The sequence below is a fragment of the Pteronotus mesoamericanus genome, unplaced genomic scaffold, assembly GCF_021234165.1.
Source record: "Pteronotus mesoamericanus isolate MK-2021 breed Mesoamerican mustached bat unplaced genomic scaffold, CSHL_Meso_final contig_164, whole genome shotgun sequence".
Lineage (NCBI taxonomy): Eukaryota > Metazoa > Chordata > Mammalia > Chiroptera > Mormoopidae > Pteronotus > Pteronotus mesoamericanus.
Genome location: NW_026555065.1, coordinates 7871178 through 7891595, shown reverse-complemented (window position 1 = coordinate 7891595; position 20418 = coordinate 7871178). Strand labels below are relative to the sequence as shown.

General features: G+C 40.3%; 1 protein-coding gene across 4 annotated transcripts in view; it reads right to left on the bottom strand.

The window, feature by feature from the left end:
- Nucleotides 1-20418, bottom strand: part of RORA (RAR related orphan receptor A) — a 697868-nt gene that overhangs the window by 21696 nt on the left and 655754 nt on the right. For all 4 annotated transcript variants that reach the window (XM_054565336.1, XM_054565335.1, XM_054565337.1 and 1 more), the window contains 3 exons: nucleotides 17822-17907; nucleotides 3171-3312; nucleotides 206-601 (listed from right to left, as the gene is read on the bottom strand). In XM_054565336.1, the coding sequence (XP_054421311.1) occupies nucleotides 206-601; nucleotides 3171-3312; nucleotides 17822-17907 (624 nt within the window). The remainder of the gene's footprint in view (nucleotides 1-205; nucleotides 602-3170; nucleotides 3313-17821; nucleotides 17908-20418) is intronic.

Here is a 20418-nt window from a genome sequence, read left to right as displayed (position 1 = left end):
TTGCATATACGATGGGAAACAGTGGGCAGTCAAGAGCAAGGGGGCGGGGAGGGTGGTATTACACAGAGGTCCAAATGGCAAAGGTGAATTTCCCTTCTAGCTGCGTCATTTTAGTAACATAATTCATTAGAGGGAAGTCAAACACATCCCATGTACTTCAAAGGCCATAAGCGGCACATCCCAGTAGAAATATAGAAGCCGTTACCTAGTTCTGCCATGGACACAGTTGGGGAAGTCTCTCCATTGGTGAAAGAACAGTAGGGAAAGAAGCCTGATGCTGGTGTGTAGTCACATATTGGTTCTGGTTTGATTCCATTGATATCAAGACCTGACTGGTCCGGGGAAGGCTGTATGTCCAGGTAGAAGCTGCTGACGGCAGAGTCTGCCTTGCTCCCCTCGGGGGTGTGCCCGTCGATGTAGTTGCTGAGGTCGTCGTGCAGTTCCGTCAGCCCGTTGGCCGAGATGTTGTAGGTGGGAGTCAGCGGCTCGGCCTCTCCAGGCTGCTGCTGGTGGTCTCGCTGCTGCTGCTGCATCCGGTGTTTCTGCACTTCCGCATACAAGCTGTCTCTTTGCTTTTTCGACATTCGGCCAAATTTTACAGCTGGAAGAAAAAAGCCAAACCACACCATGTACAATATGCTTTTCTTCATTATCTTCTCTGGTGTGCTTTCAGGGTTCCTTTGAAGTCTCAGACAAGCTCAACCAAAAACCGCATAACCACAAAATAAGGATATGATCCAGAGGTGAAAACAGGTCCACCCCACACCCACTACAGCAAAGACACATCCCAGAGGAACTAAGGATGGGGAGAGGAGACCTGGCGAAAGCACCACCTAGGGTTTCCTGCTGCTGTGGGACCCTATGCTCAGTGGGAGCCCCTGGAATGTGACTGAAGGGCGTGTTCACTCTCCACCCTTGCAGCGGGCCGGACCATCCATTTCCCTTCCCAGTGCACAGACCCCCAGAGGTACACTGAGACACAAGTCGCCAAACCTCAATGTTCATTCATTCCACTATCCTGTACACTCAGATGAGTTTCTTCCTGATCAAACAGCTGAACCTGGGGCTTCGTTGAGAGACCTAGACAGACTGGACGAGGTCTTTGTAATTCTCTGAATTACGTCCCTGAGTCCACCTGAGAAGCCCCCTCCCCTATGCTGGGTCATGTGGCCCCTGTAAAGCACTTGGAGCCATCTTTAAACGACTCTTTCTACTCTTCTTATTTTGCCTCAAGTAAAAAGAGTATCGGAATTCTGGAAAGGGCACACACTGTGTAAGATCCCTCCCTGTTGGATGAATTTGTGTTTGCAACATTCCTCTTTCCCATGTCCCGTATTTAAAGTAGAGCAATGACAGCAGCAACTTTCCAGTTTATTTAGAATCCCAAATGATCTCTCCTGAAACACCCATATATCTGAAGGAAAAACAAACAAACAAACAACTTATGATCTCCTGGTCTGAACTCTCCCACAAACCCACTTATTTTTCAGCCTGACCCTGTATATGCAGATAAAGCCTCAGCTGGAGGGACTAAGGTGCCCTGATTGATTGTGGTTAAATTTACACCTGATGGGGACGACAAATTCATCCATTTGGCCATCACCATAATTCTGTGAGTCTATAGGAAGGAGGCAGGATAGATGGACATGACGCTGGGAACCAAGGCTACCAGCTGGTGGATTCTTTTTCTGCCAAGGAGGACATACTGTCTTTTTGCAGAGAGGAAACAAAGTGAGCGTGATACTGCTAATTTTCAGGTTCCAGGAAGGAAGGAACAAACTTGGGTGGGGCTAGTTAGATAGCATTTAGGCTGATGTGGGCTCTGAATTTCAGGCCTACATTCTTGTAAGCCCCCAAATTGACTCCAAGCCCATAACAATGTGTGCTGTCACTTCTATACAAAATCCCCAGAAGGCACACGGAAGGTACTTGATTCTTTTGTGACAGAATCTATGTTCTAGAACACTCAAGGGGATTACTATTCAGAGGTGAGACCTGTTCTGCTGTTGACTCTGAAATGTGTTTGAACGTTTGCATGAATAGTAACAACAGTAATCACATGATCCTGTAAGGGAAACGTAAAGATCAGCTACTGGGAAAATGCACACACAACTTGTGATTTTAACTTTTAAGTTCATAAGTGATGAACACAACTTTGTGGGTTTAGTGCCATTGGCAGATGCAATCTGCAGAGCTGCATATCACAGGAATTTCTGAGAATATGGTGGTGTATGTCCTGTGACTTGCAAATTCCAATGGCAAAAACTTCACTTCTGTTTCTACATATTCTAAGAGGCCACCCTGTGCCCCACTATTGAAGGTCATTACAACTTGTGCCTGGGCAAGTCCCCAGGCCCCAAGAACATCTGATTGTGGCTAAGACTGGCTTTCAGAATGTCAGCCCAGCATCCTCAAGTATTTTTCCACAGGCTGAAACTCTAGAGGAAGAGATGTTTCCTTCAAAGGGATTTCTTAAGAGAGCCAGCCAGTATATTTGGAAAAGTCCTTAAAATGTACCCGCTGTACTTTCTAAACAGTTTCCTTATATAAGAATAACTGTCTTGAAATCTGGTGTTGATTATTCAGTGCACTTCAGATAGTTTTCCAGGAAGATCTTGAAATGCTCTGCAGTTGAATAGTAGGTGGTCTTTATTTCTTAAAATAGCTTCTTTTAACAAAAAGAACATTTGTCATTGAGCCACATTTTGCAGTTTTCATACATTCTCTGTGTACAAATATTTGACTCTGGCATTGTGATTCAAAATATCCAGTTAGCATAAAAGCTAATTCAACCCATCTGTCAATAAGCTCAGTAGTGTAAAGTAGGTAACAATTAGCTCTCCTTTGTGTTTCCTTCTGGGGAAATTGCCTATAGGAGGTACCTTTATTAAGGCCCTCAGAGGACACTAACCTTCGCTTGGCTGATCCACCTGTAGTGTCTTAAATATCAAAAACCTGAAGGTGTTCTGACCACACAGACACTTCTCTTCCATGTGCCCCTCACCAGCCAGTCAGCTGACTCCAACAGAGTGTAGGGGAGGGGGTAACTGCTCTGAAACCCACAAAGCCGGCAGGGGAGGGAGGAACTATTTTGGCAGTTCTGGCTCCAGGTTTCGGAAAGCACTTTCATAACCCCCTGCTACCCCACAACTCCAGCCGTGCATGCTCACCATCTCGAGACATCCCTACGGCAAGGCATTTCTGTAATCGACAGTGTTGGCAGCGGTTTCTACTGGTTCGATCAATCAAACAGTTCTTCTGACGAGGGCAGGAGTAGGTGGCATTGCTTTGCTGACTTCTCCTGAAAAAGCCCTGCGATTCAGTTATAAAATATAAAACAGGTTAGTGACAGTTTGAGCTGTAGGATATTAAAGGCAGTATACTAAGAACTGAGCAGCATGAATATTTAATGAGAATTAAACTTGTAGCAGAATCATCCAGGAGACCATTAATGAAATTAAAGTCACTTCTTTTTCCTTGCGTAAAATTGATCCCCAGAGCCCAATCCTCTGTCCTTTACACATGCAGAACGTTAGCTCCAACAGACGTTGCCTATGTAAAAGGCACAGGATCAGTCCCTGTTCTTGGCTTCTGATGATCAAAAGCAATGTGTTGATGGAAGAGAACAAAGGCCCTTATATTTAACCTTTATTTCCAAAATGTTTTTAGCAAAATAAATACAAACCACTTCTCTGGGTGTCCGGAGATAAGGAAACTCATCCTTAGCATAACCCAGAGTGGTTGCAATCTTTGTACACTGTGGTAATCACTACCAACCCACGTAAGTGCATCGTCCTTTAGGGTCTTGCCTTCCCCAAGTCAGAATCTACTGCTCCAAAAAGTTAAATGACACTTGGGTGAATTATTTTGGCAGATCAATCAAATTGTGAAGACTCAACCTTGAGAATTTCAAAATACCATGTGTTTAGTATCATGACCTTTACAATTTCTTTTTAAAAGATTTTATTTATTTATTTTTAGAGAGAGGGGAAGGAAAGGAGAAAGAGAAGGAGGGTGACATTGATGTTAGAGAGAAACATCAACTGGTGTTTCCCTTCTCTGTGCCTGACCAGGGACTGAACCTGCAACCCAGCACGGGCCCTGATCGGGAAGTGAACTGGCGACCATTTAGTTTGCAGGACAATTGCCCTACCAACTGAGCCACGCTGGTCAGGGAATGACATTTATGATTTAACAAATCATAAAATTTGATGTTCATCAAGTTTCATTTATCTGTTAAGCACTGTTTTGGAGGTGACAGGGTGGACAAAGATGCATAGATAATAAATAAATGTATATGTATATATGTATACCAAAGATGCAAAGAGAACTGTTTTGACTTCAAGGATTTCATTCTTCATTCACTCATTTTTGCTAACTTCTTGAGTTGGATCCTTATTAGCTCATTAATTTTCAATATTTATTCTTTCTTTAAAAAAATTTTTTTTTATCCTCACCACAGGACTTTTTATTGGGGTGAGGGGGGAGAGAGAGAGAGAGAGAGAGAGAGAGAGAGAGATCAGTGTGAGAGAGAAACATCAGCTGGTTGCCTTCTTTATGTGCCCTGACCAGGGATTGAACCTGAAACCTGGATATGTGCCCTGACCAGGAATTGGACCCACCACTTTTTGGTTTACAGGCTGATGTTTCAACCAACTAAGCCACACTGGCCATGGCTTCAGTGTTTATTCTTAAAGCTGCAAGTTTTCCTTTTAGTTATGTTTTAGTAGCAACACACAAATTTCGCTATGTAGTATTTTCATTATCATTCAAATGAAAACATGCTCTAATTTCCAACAGACTTCTTTAATCCATATTTAGAAGCACATTTCTTAATATCCAAACATATGGACGGTTTTTGATTTTTTTTTTATTGATGAGTTATCTCTCAGTGGTTTTGCAGTACTCTGAAGACAGTATAGATAACCAGAGTTATTTCTAGGAAGCAGAACCACGAAGTGTACAAAAGAGTATTATCATCTTTAAATCTTTACAGATTAAGGTAGATGATGCCAACCAAGAGGACACTAGTAGAGAGGGAGAGGTAAAATCCTGATGGGCCAGCAGAGTGGTGGGCAAATTGAGAAGGGTATACTTTCTTACCTAAAGATTTTTGGGGAGGCCAACTTGGCAATTGCATCAAAATCCTTCAAAACTACCTATCCCTTGAACCAGGAATTACTTGTTTAGGGAATATGTTCTAAAGGAACGTTAAGAATGATACAAAGATTTACCTATAAGGATGTCTACTACAGAACTATCTGTAATATGAAAAAAAAAATTTAGAAAGATGCTAAGTGTCCAAAATTAGTGAATTGCAAGAGTCATATTGGATATCCACACATTCAGCAACCATTAAAAGTGAGTTTCAGGAGTACAATTGACATAAAAAGGTAATAGAAATATATTGCTGAATTTAAAAAAATGAAGAGCTAAACACAATATAATCCATTTTTTTTTGGAAAAAATCCACATATTTAATATAGAAGAAACTTTGGAAAATTATGCCCCCAAATGAGAGAATGGTTAGCACTGGTTGGTGGGGCCATGGGTGGTTTTAATTTTCTTTCTGTTTATCTGTTATTTCTGGTTTTTCTATTGTACAATATGCAAGTGGAAAGGTATGTGAGGCACTTGGGAAATAGAGTCTTAGTTTATCTGCTTTCTTTTGTGATGGCTGGGGGCCTATGTGATTTAGTCAAGAAATATGATTATATGACCTCAGTTCCCAGTTCTTTCCTTTTGGAAGCCGAACTGGGATGGGAGGGAGAAAGCAGGGGACAGACACCTCACCTCCTCTCCGCTCTCTTCCAAGCTGCTCACTATCCTCAACAATGTGGGCAAGGCTTGGGGCCCAAGGTCTCAGACTGTCTTTCTATTGTTCTTTAAACCTCCCTTATATCAAGTTTGGCCTCTTCTGTGATGCAACTTCTCTTTTCTCAAAATATCTAAACTGCGGGGTTATTTTTTTTTTTCCCTCTGTGAAGAGGAAGTGAGAAGAAGGAAAGCTTTCTTTGGGGCTTAATGGTGAGAATTCAAGAAAATATAAATGGCAACAGAGGCAGATAATCCTTAGAAAGAGATACCAAGAGGCCAGCTGTCTAAGTATTCACTTTAGTCTGAGATACATAATCTCTGTCTAAAATAAAAGGTATTTCTTTCTTCCTTGATACTGTACCACCATTCAGTCGCTTTGCATCTGCATCTATCGCTACAAATATCTAGGATCAGGAGTTACTTGCTTTTCCTTTAATTGAGGCTGAATTTTGCTCGCTTCACAATGGGCCCGTTTCATTTTGTTCCATGATCATTGACTATAGAGAGTGTCTGAGTGATCTCTTTTTTCTTTAAATGGAAACAATAGTTGGGGGCTGCCAAGCTATCCACCAATATTTAGTCTGTGCATCAAATCACAGCATCTGCCACCTTTCTTTTTTACGTTCTTTCCCACTGCTAGTGCTTCTCAGGGTCACCTCCAGCTTCTCCATATCCTTCATAAACCTGAAATCTAAAACTAGACACAGCTCTGGAATAATATTTGAGTTGTTAACAAAAAGGATGCTATTTTTTAGTTCCCACATATTAAACTCAAGTTAATACTGACCGTCGCTAATAAAGTTCCAGAATGTTAGCAGAGAAGCCATATATAACCACCAGTTTTCTCTGCTGTAAGGGAACTCTGAGGGGGCACGATGATAATGATAATGATGATGATGGGTCTGGGAACAGCAAGCAAGCAAATAGACACCTTGCTCTTCACAGCACCATTATTCTTCACTGAGTCAGTTGAGCAAGTGCCTGGAGTAGCAGAGCTAAGAACCAGAGAAGAGACCCTTCCTTTGGACTAAGTCAACAGTCTTGGCCACAAGGAGAGCTATCAAATACTAGATAGGAGGGGTCAAGTGGGATTATAAAGTGAGAGCCTTGAAGGGATAGAGAGGATTAGCCTCTGTGACACAGATAACTACTGAACTTCGTGTGTCAGACAGAAAGAGAGCTTGGTCTTCGTTACCCCTTCCTCAACTCTTCTTTTCAGCATTTCTTGGGGTTTCTCAGAGGTTTAAGGGGTTAGGAAGTTAAACTAATAAAATATTTAAAGCTAATAAGCACATAAGAAGAAGGAAAATTAGAAGAGTGAGAAGGAAGAGGAAGAAAGGTAGAAAGTATGGTAGGCAGCTTCCTACCTAAACATAGAGATATGCTCATAAATGTAGAAGCAGGATCTTGACTGACTGGGGAGCAGTCCTGGAGAGGGTTTCACTGAGAAATGAGTGGACTAAGACATCAGTGCTAGAGGTCGGGGAGTCTGAGGCCAGGGTATGGAGTTCTGGGTGGAAGTGAGGAGGAATATAGATAGGACAAAGAAAGTGCTGATGCTGTGAGTTAGTTGGGAAAGATATTAAGCACATAATTTCAGAGTTTTATTCCTAAAAGAACTTTATTAAAAGTTCTTTTTTTTTTTTTTTTTTTACAGATGTCAAAATACATGGAGATATGCCATTATAAACTGGTTGGGCTTGAGCAGAGCCACCATGATGAATTTCAAGGTGGTATATCCTTGGTGTGACTGTGGCACATTACCCCCACCTAGTGGCAGCAGGCTAACATGCAATTACTGCAAACAGTAAATTAGAAAACACAGGCCTCAGAGGGAGTTGAGAGACGAACAGGTTTAGCAGTTCTAAAAAGACACAGAATCACCCATGGAGCTTCTAAAAAAATACACTTTAGGCCTATTGAACTAGAACCTTGGGGGATGTAGTCCAGGCATACATATTACTTTAAACATCATTAAAGTGTCATTTCTGTAGGTCAAGAAAACAGAAATGTCAATTTAAAAGAATTTTTACTGAACTTATTGGGGTGACGTTGGTTAATAAAATTATATAGGTTTCAGGAGTACAATTCTGTAATGCACATTATCTGTACTGTGTGTTCACCACCTCAAGTCAATTGTCTTTCTATCACCATTTATTCCCTCTTTACCCCTTTGTACCTCCCCTTTACTGCCCTTTCCCTCCAGTAATCATCATATTGTTGTCTGTCTAGGAGGGGTTTTTTGTTTGTTTGTTTAATCCCTTCACTTTTTTTTCATCCAGCCCCCTTCCCCCTCCTCTCTGCCAGCTGCCAGTCTGTTCTCTGTATCTATGAGTTTGTTTCTATTTTGTTTGTTAGTTAATTTGTTCATTAGATTCCACATATAAGTGAAATCATATGAAAGATAAACAAATGGCCTCACTGGGTAGCTCATTTGGGTAGAGCATTATCCGTACATATTAAGGCTCTAAGGTCAATCCCCTTGTCAGGGCACACGCAAGAATCAACCAATGAATGAATAAATGAGTTGAACAACAAATAGATGGCTCTCTTTCTCTCTCTCTCTGAAATTAATAAATAAAAAATTAAAAATTAAACAGATGGGACTCTATCAAACTAAAAAGGTTTTGCACAGCCAAGGAAACCATCAACAAAAATAAAAAGACAACCCACTGAATGGGACCACATAGTTGTCAATAATACATCTAGTAAGGGGTTAATATCCAAAATTTATAAAGAACTTCTAAAACTCAACACCAAAAAACAATCTAATTTAAAAATGGGCAAAGGACCTGAATACACACTTCCCCAAAGGGTACATACAAGCAGACGATAGACATATGAAAAGATGCTCCACTAATCATCAGAGAAATGCAAATTAAACCACAATGAGATATCACCTCACACCTACCAGAATGACTATCGTCAATAAATCAACAAACAAGGGCTGGCAAAGATGTGGAGAAAAGAGAACCTTCGTGTACTGTTGGCGGGAAGGCAGACTGGTGTGGCCACTGTGGAAAGCAGTGTGGAGTTACCTCAAAAAATTAAAAATGGAACTGCTTTATGACCAAAATAAAGTCAAATTTGAATGGTAAATATTTTGACAAAGATTCCTAAAGACTCTGATGCCTTCCTCTTGAAAGAACACAGATCGACTCTAGCTTTCTGATTTTGCGGATAGCAAGAACCAAGGCCAGAATGGTAAGTGACTTGTTTAAGGTTGTCCCACGGCAGGTGCGAGTCAGTGCTGGGATTCAAACTCCAGTGTCCTACTTTTGGGTACAGTGCCCTCTCACTTCAGTATCTCTCTGCAAATGCTGGACTAATAAAACTGATGTCATGCAGTCTCGATTTGCTCCCGCACAGCCTCCCTGCACATCCACTTACTATCTCCATTTCCAGTGTGTCAAGGAGAACTCTCCAGTGTTTCTTTCTTTATTTCACCTAGGCTTTCTAAGTGCCTGTCATTGAGTTTTATTTCTGATTTCTGCCTTTCATTCTCTGAAGAATTCTATCGCCTATTCTTTTAAAACAATATGGCAGTACACTATGAAATTGTTCATCAATCCTACTAGATTGGATGGAGTGCCCCAGGACTGGGACAGAGGCGTGGGAAAAGGCTCATACCAGGTTGCAAGAGCAGAATGTTCAAATTCGATGAGCCAGCTATAACTGTTATTAAATACCAGTGCATTCTTTTATTATTTTGCCATTCTTCATGTTCTGGAGGTTATTTACAGCGATTCAATCTGAATGGTGGAACTTCGACATCATGATGGGTTACCGTGCATCTATCTCCTCCCTTCTCTGTATTCAGTGAGACGGCATGTTGGAAGGCTTGAAACTGACCGTGTGGTGGGGGTATTTATACTACAGAAAATGGCAAATGCAAATCAGGGCTTGAGTTATTGTTCCACTGACTGTCTAGTTTTAAACAGTGAGGAAGAAAATGATAATAACGTGGGTTAAATGTCAAAGTGTGTCATGTCCGTAGCCATCACTTGTAAATAGCACATAAAAATTAAGGAAACATTCTTCCAGCACTTAAAAACTGTCATCTGACCCAGCAAAGAAGTTGCTCACATCATTGACAAATGAGTGCAGCTCCAAAATGTCTTCCTTGTTTCACTTTCTTCTTAGTCATTAATATAAATGAGAATATCAACCAACGTTCGTGTTGGCATTATAGTCTTTTGCCACCTGCAACTACTGGTATGGGTGTAAGAGTTCAGCAAAAATGAGTGAGACTATTCAGGGAGAAACATTTGTATAAAGTTCATAAATAAAGGACAAAGGGCCTTACAGATTTTACTCTTTGTAAAGTGTGTGAAATTATATCAGTAAGGAATACACTAAAGTCATATACAGACATATAGACAGTGTTTGTTTTACAGAGAGCTGGCTGTTAAAAACTGACCAGTGGCTGGGTTGAGCCCAGTCTTTGCTGGATCCCCAGCTTCTCATCAGCCTGTCTGAATGAGGTCTCCTTATTTTGGGTAGGAATTTACCCAAAGTTGTGGGTTGGTTTTTGCATAGCTCCATCCTCCTCCCACCCACACACTCTCCAGAAACTTTAAGTGAATAATTTTATCTTCATTCCAAGATAAAACATATCCTGACCCACTCCCTCTTTCCTAGCCTTGTCTCCTCCACTGTTTTCCTGCTTGCTCTGTTAAGGGTGCCACCTTTACCCCATTCAGTCAAGACAGAAAGACGGGCTTCATTCCATCCCTGACTCCGCCATACTCACATCCACACAGGCACCAAATTAAGCTTTTTCTTGCCACCTTTATGTTTTTCAAATTTATCTACTTCTCTTCCATAGTTACTGCAATTTTCTCGAGTCCCCTTATCTATTTTCCCCTTAATTGGTTATTATACAGCCTCCCAACTGGTCTTCCTGCTTCCATTCTCATTCCTTCCAATTCATTATCATACAGTCACTTAAGATCTCATTCTAAAAAAAAACATAAAACCTGATCAAGTTGCTCCCCAGCTTATTACCCCTCACTGGTTCCCTAGTGATGGCTAGGCTACGACCACCTGTCCAGGCAACTCTCTTCTACATTCAATCCTCTTCTCAAAGTCACACTCTGGCTGAGCCTAAACTGCTGTGTTCATAGTTCCTCTAAGGAGCTGTGAACCCCCGACCCCAGCCCCAACCCCAGCACACACACGCGCACACACGCACACGCACTTCCTGGAAAGCTCCCTCATTCTCATCAGGATTCACTTTCTCTGGGGACTTTCTCTGACCTTGCTGCTCCCAAGGCCGGTTCAGGAGCCCCTCCCATGTGTATCCTTAGAGCCCTCTGCGCATCCCCCTCAGATCCCTTAACTTGCTGTATTACTGATCTGCCATCCTCATTGATTGCCTTGTTTTATTGTTTCCAACAGCTAATCTAGGACTTAGAGAAGTCAACAAATACTTGCTGAATACAGGTCCAGAGGAAAAAAAAATGATGGTAGTGCTAAGAACAGTAGGGACAATCAGATGCTGAACACCCATTTTATACCAGGCACCACGTAGGATGCTTTGCAAATATTGTTTACGTGTAATTCATAACAACTCTGCAAAGTAAATATTTTTACATCTGTTTTACAAGTGAGAACATTAAAGTGCAGAGAGGTTAAGCCATGTCTCCAAAATTACATAGCAGGTAAGGGGAGGAGCCAGGATTTGAATTCCTGAACCCTGGGCGCATCTTATATTCCAAAGGCCACACACTTCTTAATGTACCACCAAAAAGGCCCTGAGACAAACATGCAGGGCAGACCCAACAAAAACATATAAACAACAAAACAAAACAAACAACCTCCCGGCCCACTTTTGAGTTCTGTAGTCAGTTTCAAATAATGGTTCAGACACAAGGAGAGGGAGATGGCATTTTATAGGTTATTGGATACATACATATTAACCTAGAGCGATTTAAAACACTTTTATTTGTGAGGTCTACTTAATAAAAAGGTTTGAAATATAGGTGGCATTTCCTGTTGGGGTGATTAATAGTTTTGCCCCACCATGTGGGTTGGCTGGATAGAGAACGGGGGCCGGGGGGCGGGGTGGCTAAGAAGGTGCTCCGGGGTCTTGCCCCGAAGGGCTCCCCTCCTGCTCGGGGCTCCTCCTCCGTGAAGCACAGGCTGAGATGCTGATCTGATGTTTGGTCTTTTGACAATTTTCACTTAATGAATTGATTCCTACAGTTCATTAACATACCCACTTCCACTTCTGTATACACATATGTCTTAATTAGCTGCTCATTGGCTGTTTAATTACAAGAAAACAGCTGACAGCTGCCTTGCTGAATTCTAATGGCAGACGCTTTGGAACGGCTACACATTTGCTTTTGACAACCAAGATTTATTCATAACTCTATGATTTATTGTGAATGCTCGCATGCCTGCCCAAATTATTGTATTTTCCAATACAAGTAAAAATTTGGAATTTGTGGGACTGTTGAAGTGGGTATATGTCTTCTCGTGGGATTTCTGAGGCTGAGAAGAACTGAGGATCCTATATGTAAAAGCATGCACTATGTTAAGATTTCATTTATCTTGGGAACTTTCTATTCAGAAGTATGGGGGTGAGGAAGAAGAAATATCCTTGGATAAACATGGGCAGAAAAATATCTGGATAAAGGGAAAAAGGATATAACTGTCAACTTATTTTATTGAGGGGTGAAGAGAGGAAATGGGTAGATTAAAATTAAGGAAATAAACAGGCTGAAGAAACGATAAAATTAAAATGGGGGGGGCAGGGAAAAAATAACAGTCCCTCAGGAGGCAAATGAAGAAGGAAATTTGTTTTTAAAAAAGAACAGGCAGCCTCATTCACACAACACTTGGACTGTGGTCATTTCCTCCAATCACAAGGCAGGGCCAGGGAGGGAGGGAGGGAGTGATCCTTCCTGCAATCCCAGGGTAGGGCCAAGAAGGGAGTGGTTCTATCCTCCAATCACAGGACAGGGAGGGCGTGGTCATTTCCTTCAATCAGTGTGAGCCCTACACTCATATATCTGGCAGCAATAAATGACAGAAGCATGGATGTCTTAAAACTACTTTCTTATTCAATAATGACTGGCCTCCCTGTAGAATTTTATGTGCAAATGATCTCTGATTAAAGCTGACCTCATGTGTCATATTTGGTAAGTGTAGAAGTCTGCTTTGCCATACTGTGATTTGCTACAATCAGATCCAATCCAAGTGAGCACATTCGGCAACAGTGATTCCCAAGGAGGCACGCGGGGCTCTGCCCTGAGCCAGACACTGTGTTACAGCCCCATAAACCCAGCATTTTCTGTAAGTTGAGGAAAGGCTGCAGTTACTGATACATAATTAGGACCTAAACAAAGGAAAAAAAACCCCAAATCATCTTCATATAAATTGGGGTTCTAATATATTTTACCACTTATGCATTTAGTCACAGGACTGGAAGATTTAGCTAAACAAAATTTTTTTTTCTTATCACCTGTATATAGCAGAACTGAAACTTGGATGTCATAGTACGCAATAACAGCCAAGTCCAATTTTCATTTTAAATGGCTAGCTCTGAAAATGTGGCCAGGTATTATAAAACATTAAAATAAAAATGTTGAACATGAATGCATCTGTGCTGGAAAGTGGACAAAATTGGTATAAGACTAGTGACATTTCACAACTGAAATTAAAAATATTAGAATCCTCAGAAAAACAGTTGGGGCCTAAAAGGAACATTTATGGGCATTGGTTTTTTTTTAACCTAATATATAAAAAGCTCCAAAAAGTGCTTTGGCTCTTTCAGGAGTAAAAACAGTAGTAAGTATACACTCTAGATATCATTGAAAAGACTTTCTACTGTGAATTTCAGGTAATGTATCTGTCAATGCAAATAAACTATTCCAAATTCACCCTTTAGTGGGTGAAAGAGGAAGCTTAGCATAAGGTATCTTAAATGTATTATAATGAGTAAATATTGATAAACAAAGGCTACTCTAAGACCCATCAAGAACAAAGGGTCTTAAATGTAATCAGAAATCAATTCACTAAATTCAATACTCAATTGTACATTATCATTTAAAAAGTTAACAGTTGAATTTGTAGAGCCAAAAAGTCTACAAGTTCAGAGATAAAAAATTGTGTGTTTTTATTATCTTGAGATAAATATTTTTATCATCATCATCTGAGCAGCCACTGTCTCTAATGATGAAGCTAGAGACTGAAGTTGAACGATAACAGGACCATTTTTCAAAAGAAAACCTGAACTAATGGTTGTTTTTCTATAAACACTTCAGCATTCAGCATTTGAGCAGGGCTAGTATACTGCTCCCTCATTATTTCAAAAGAAGAAGAAGAGAAATACTTTTAAAATAAAAACCCTAGCATAATAGAGTCCTTAAACTTTTGGAAATGGTGTACCTGTCTATCCTTATCTCCCAGTATCCACAGAAGGTGACCCCCTGCTTCAGTCAAACTGGGTTATATATTGTCCCTAAAATACAACCAAGACGTCTCCATTCGTAGGCTCTTGCTGCCTAGTGGCTATGTGCTCTTTGTGTCACATCATAGGCTGTGGCCTTCCTCTAGCGTTTACCTCTTGCACTGCTATTTAACTTTTCCTATGCTGGCCTCATCTCTACAACTAGACTGTAAACTTCTTAACAGAAGGATTAGGCCTTCTAGGTCTTTGGATCCCTTGCAATGCTTACAAAGTGTCTGGTCCCAAGATGGGTGCTCATGTTTTTGCTGTTTCAATTGGTGGAGTCTGCATAACAAATCACAAATGGTCACAAAAATCAGGACTGGACCCATAGATAATCTGAAATAGTATCTGACTATCCAGAATAGCATTATGCAGGCACAAGCAGTTTGGCTAGGAATGATAATAACAACAGCCAATACTTATTGAGTGCTTGTTATGTGCATGGCACTATTCTAAGTGCTTTACTGAAACGCACGTGATAACCTTATGAAATTATCCTCCTTTTACAGATGGGGAAACAGAGGCACAGAAAGGTTGGGTAATTGCTCAAGCTGGTAAATAGCAGAGCTGGGATTCAAACCCAGGCAGTCTGGTTCCAGAGTCAGAACACAAGCAGGACCCAATACTGCTTCTCTGCAGTAGGCCTGGGGATCAGGAGTGGGTGAGCGAGGAGTACCCAGGAACCAGAGAAAGAGCTACTAAACTGTCTACCCTTTCCGCTGTTCATGGGCAATGTTTATCTGAGCCAATATGTGATGAAATAATCATTTCAACAATTAAGTAGGTTCTCTAGTTTCTTGTGGTTTCAGGTTGTCAATTTTAAAAGCAGTTTAAAATACATTCACAAAATGATTAGCTCAGAAAATGACTGAGTCACTTTCTTTCCTCTCATTAGATATCTATTTATATATTTAATTGTAAATTTTCCATATGTCTAATGATACTAACAGAGATAAATTATTTATAATTTGTCATAACACAACCACCTTCACCTGGTTAGAACATGATAAATCATTAACATCAATGACAAAAGCAGAAGGCTCTTGACTTCACCATAACTAGAAATAAAAATGTTAGTTATAACAGAGAGAAACTATTATGCAGAGTAAATACTATGGACATCAAATAGAAACACACACCACTGTATAGGTCCCAGGCTGTTAACAAAATTAAATTTTAGCTGTTTGTTTCTGTGACTTTGAATAGAGGAAGAACACAGATAACCAAAAACCACTTTGGCATTGAGTCAGTACATGGGCAAGATCTGAAAGGGAATCTAGAAAAGTGACAACTGTGAAATAATAGTTGCCATTTGTTATTTTATTGCTTTTATTTCTGTCGTCAACATTGGGGGTAGAAAGAAAACACACATCGTCCATGCCTATGTAAACACAGTGACGCTCAGACAGTCGTTCCAGTTTTCATTGAATAGCATGTTGTTAATTCATCTTCTGAATTGCTGGGGAGGATTTTTAAGAAGTAGCCCCCACTCCCAGACTCCATTTCTAGATTCTCACTTCATTTCGCCACAGAAAACCACATGTGGCGTTCCTGAAAGACTCTGAGGGGGTGATCAGGTTCCTGGGCACAAGGAAGATACACAGGGTGGTTGACGCCTAGGACCTTGTCCCCTTAAGAAAACACGTAGGTGATAGGCAGCGCACAAAAATCACCATTGCTTGGAACTCCTGGCTGGGGAGGACTGCTGTCTACATGACCTCATCCAGAAAGGCCATGTCATCCTTCCCAGGGAGACAGCTTTTGGGAGGTGTGAACACACAGTGGTAAGGGAGAAGTGTTACACCTGCCCAGCCACATCAGCCAAATTAACTCTGAAAGTCACTCGGGTGGCAACTGTCACAGGCAGATCCCTCTCTGAGGTGGCATAAGCTAGGCAGTCGATTTCATTTTGTTTTATTTTAATTAACTAATTAATTGTGAAGGAGGGCGGATTGAGGAAGTAAAAGGGCATAACTGTTTTTTTTTTTCTTGGTAATCTAGAACCCTGAGGCATTGAGGGTTACCACAGAGATGAGTAACTCCAATTCCCTTTTAAGTAGCAAGTCCCCATTCCTAAAAGGCTGATGATTTAAAAAAAAAAATTAGGTGTGTTTGGCGGTGCACAGAAATCTCAAGCTTTACCAAGATGGGCTCAGTATGGAGCATTTGTACATGTGTAAAGTGGTAAATGTTATGATTAACAGCAAAACAAAGACTTAAGGAAGTTATGAGGCAAATTTCTCTATAGTCCCTCAGTAGTTATTTGTGTCTGGAGGCAATTTTGTATTTTATAACATTGTATTTTCTAATTTCACTAAAGGAGAGCTACCCACATTTGTGGATTTTATTTTTTTTGCTTCAGCTTCAAAATGCCTTAGGGCTAATTCAGGCTTGGTTCAGTGGCAATCCATGGTCTCAGAGGCCTTCGGCATATTTAAATAGCTGCTCTTCTGTTTATTTTGTACTGTTTTATCCTGTAAGCTGTCTCAAGGTCCTTCCAATATAAGCAGGAGAATTAAAATCTCAATAAACTGAAGTTTGAAGAACAGAGGCAATCTGGGTTTGCGGTCTTGAATGATTAGGATAAATATCTCTATTTCCCGCTGCCCTATTGTGCATGCACTGTACATATTGCCCTGACATTAACAGTCAGTCAAAATTAAAACATTAACAACAGCAATAAGAATGATAATGTTTAGATTTAAATTGTACTTTTCAGTTTATAAGAACTTCCATTCAGTTTTTTATTCTCTTCTTGGAGTAGTTCTAAAAGATAAGAAGAACGGGTGTTTTGCCCACTTTATAGATGAAGAAACTGAGTCACTAAAATATTAAGAGGTGCCCAAAACAATATGGACAAGCAGTGGCACCAGGACCTGAACTCAGTTCTTTCCAACAGCCTTACCATAACTTGGCCAGCTGTGTCAACATCTGTGTGCCAACAATAAGACTTTCAATCATATTCCAATTAAACTCACTGTAAATGCCTTGTTCTAAAGCTTATAACAATGACATTAGAGAAGTCTAGAGTCATTTCTTTATTAAAAAGATTGACTGTGACCAGAGGGGAGGTGGAAGGGGATAACAAGGGAAGGAAGAGGAAGGGTCAAGTCAAGGAACATGTAGAAGGACCCAGGGACAAAGACAACGGTGGGGGAAAGGATTGAAAGGGGAAAGTGGGGGACGAGTAGGGCAGGGGAGGGTAATGGGGGAAAAATGGGGGGAAAATGTAACTGAACAACAATTAAAAAAAAGGAAAAAAAAAGAGATCGTTCATCAGATCAATCAATTCTGGGATTGGAAGTGACAAACAAGCAATGCTCAAACACCTTTCTCTCACCTCCTGTTAATTTGATGGAATTAAAAAAAACCCACAAAACTTCTTTACTTGTAACTTAACACCAAAATATTCTGTCCTGTCATTTCTTGCCACTCGAAATTCCCAGGAGCTGAATTTTTGGACATAGTAGAAGTGAAAACTAAGAATTCTAAAGATACATTCTAACGTTGATAGAAACAACAACAGCAATTAAAAAGGCTTACCTTGCAGCCTTCACATGTAATGACACCATAATGGATTCCTGATGATTTGTCTCCACAGATCTTGCATGGAATAATTTCAATTTGAGCTGCAACAGAAGCACGTAACCAGTTAATTACATTTTCTTTTAAACACCTTATAAAAGCGTTCCCCAATCAGCATTTGTATAGTGAAAACTAATAACCTGCTAAACATTATACCGCATTAACTATTCATTGCTGAACTGTGAGGGTCCCCCTAGAGCCCTGGACTAAATTATGGCTGCTCGTTATATAATAGCTTTCGGGTTATTAAAATGGGTCATTTGAGAAGGTGTTTAAGGACCCACAAGAAGGCTGGAATCAGCATTTCAAAGCCTTCAAGAACTGGAGAGTTCGCAGTTTAGGCCTCAGAGCAAAGTAGATACTAAAATGTTTCCTCCGATCTTATTTTCCATCATTATTTTTAAAAGGTCATAAATCTATCTTGGCTGAGCACTGTAGATTGACTGGTTGAGAAAAATATACTCCAAAACATTAAGAATACTTAGGAAAATGATTCAATTCAAAATATTAATGTTATATATGATGGTAAGTTAAGAATTCCTTACTTGTCCTTTTTTAATTAACATAGTTACCATGTGTTAAAAAATGAGTCCATTTGTTGTACCAACAAAACATTTCAACCATAAAGTTAATATCCTATCTGATTTTAATCATGATGAATCCTGACAAAGAGAGTAAATAGTTTCTAAATTCTTTACATTGGAAATCGATTTCCTGGTACAGTGTGCTCCTGTTTCTATCCACCTGATTACTTACAGATGCCCCATGCTGTGCATCCGACCAAAAATACAGAAACACATAAGTATAGTACACCAACATTCTCAAATATGACAAAGCATACTTCTAAGCAAACACATCATATCTTGAGCAGAGTTGGAAATAGCATAGTTAAAGATTAAAAACCTAAGAATGAAATAATTAGGCACAGCAAAGTACTTGGATCAACTGTGAAATATGATTTATATATGAGAAAAAGACCAACACTGAGGAGTATATATAGGATGGCAATGTTCACCACTTTACCTGGTATGTTCCATTATACTAAGTTTATTTTCCATGGTTTTCACCACTGGATATCGTATCAGAGTATCTACTAACTCATACACACAAACCCAAGTACAAGAGCCCAAGTGGATTTCATTTTCATGTAGTTCCTTCCTGGCCCCATGCCTTACACAAAGCAATGACTTGTCTAAGGAAGTAAGTTACACGAAGTAAGCAACACACATGTACACACAGTCCACTCTTTCCTCCACTGTAATTCCACACCCTGGGATAATTTCCACAACACTTACTTTGAATTTGATGTGATGTTGTGGTCAGCAATTAGAGAACACATGAAATTCTTGGATTTAATCTCATTATAAAGCATGTTTACCCGCTAACTTCCTTTCAAGGGGAATAGTACAAGTACTGATCAGGGAGTGCAAACTATTCTAGAGAGTCCTTTCCTTATCGATTACTTTTAGTATTGTCATACTGAGTTTTATTGTCCAGAGTTAGAGATGGTTTGAAATAATCACACCCAGTATATTTCCCATAATCCTGAAGCTTTCTAATACCCCAATAATTGTGTCTTGCACACTCTCAAATATGCCTATTTCTGAGTTATATAACTTACTGATATGTTATAAAGTCACATTTCATAAAAATGATCGCCTCCAAGTCTGCATCCTTGTCCTTAGCACCTAGCTTGATTTCTTTAAAGTAAATTCTCTGTGAAATCTGAAATCTAATAATGTCTACACCTACGGTCCCTCCAATACTCTTAATATAGTCAAGGCAAAGTTTCATGCTACAGGTTGTCTGCCACTCGAGAGAGAGAGAGAGTTAATGCTTAACATTTTCTCAGGGACTCACAAAAGTCAAGTGGTAGCTGAAAGGTGTTATCAGCTGAGAGTTATTGCCTGGATTTTCCCATATGAATTAACTTGTCTATAATGAGAACCTGTCTCCCCTAACCCGACCCCTAAGGACTAGAATAATTACACAACACAAAGTACTTGGACCATTATTAAACAAAATTTATATGTGGAATAAAGAAGACTGACACCAAGCTTCTTCTGTATATGTCTCACCTCAATCTATAATCACAGAAATTAGACATAGACAAACCTAGTTAGGCCCCGTAGTTTAAGTCAGCATCAAAACTATCTGAGGCAATTAAAGCAACACTAGTGCTAAACTTGGGTCTTTCAAGAGATATCTTCATTCCACCTTAATGATGGGGAGATCAAGCACATCTATTTAGTCCTTTATAAGCTAGGAGGGCCCTGGGCAAGCTGTACCAGGAGTGCTGAGTAAAACTGGATCTGGATCAAATGGAAAATGATATATTGCTGCTCAGTCAGCTTGGACTCAGTGGATTACCCATAAGAAGTGAAATGACGGCATTTAAGCCGGTGACCAGAATGCCCGCTGATGGCTGCTGTCGTCTTTCAAGTAATATGGAGGTCTAGCTCGGAGGGGTTTGCTCGTGATAGGGGTGGTCCTGGGGCTGCACTCGGACCTTTGAAATGGCTCATGGCCAGCAGGGGGAAGGGCAGGGGTGAGAG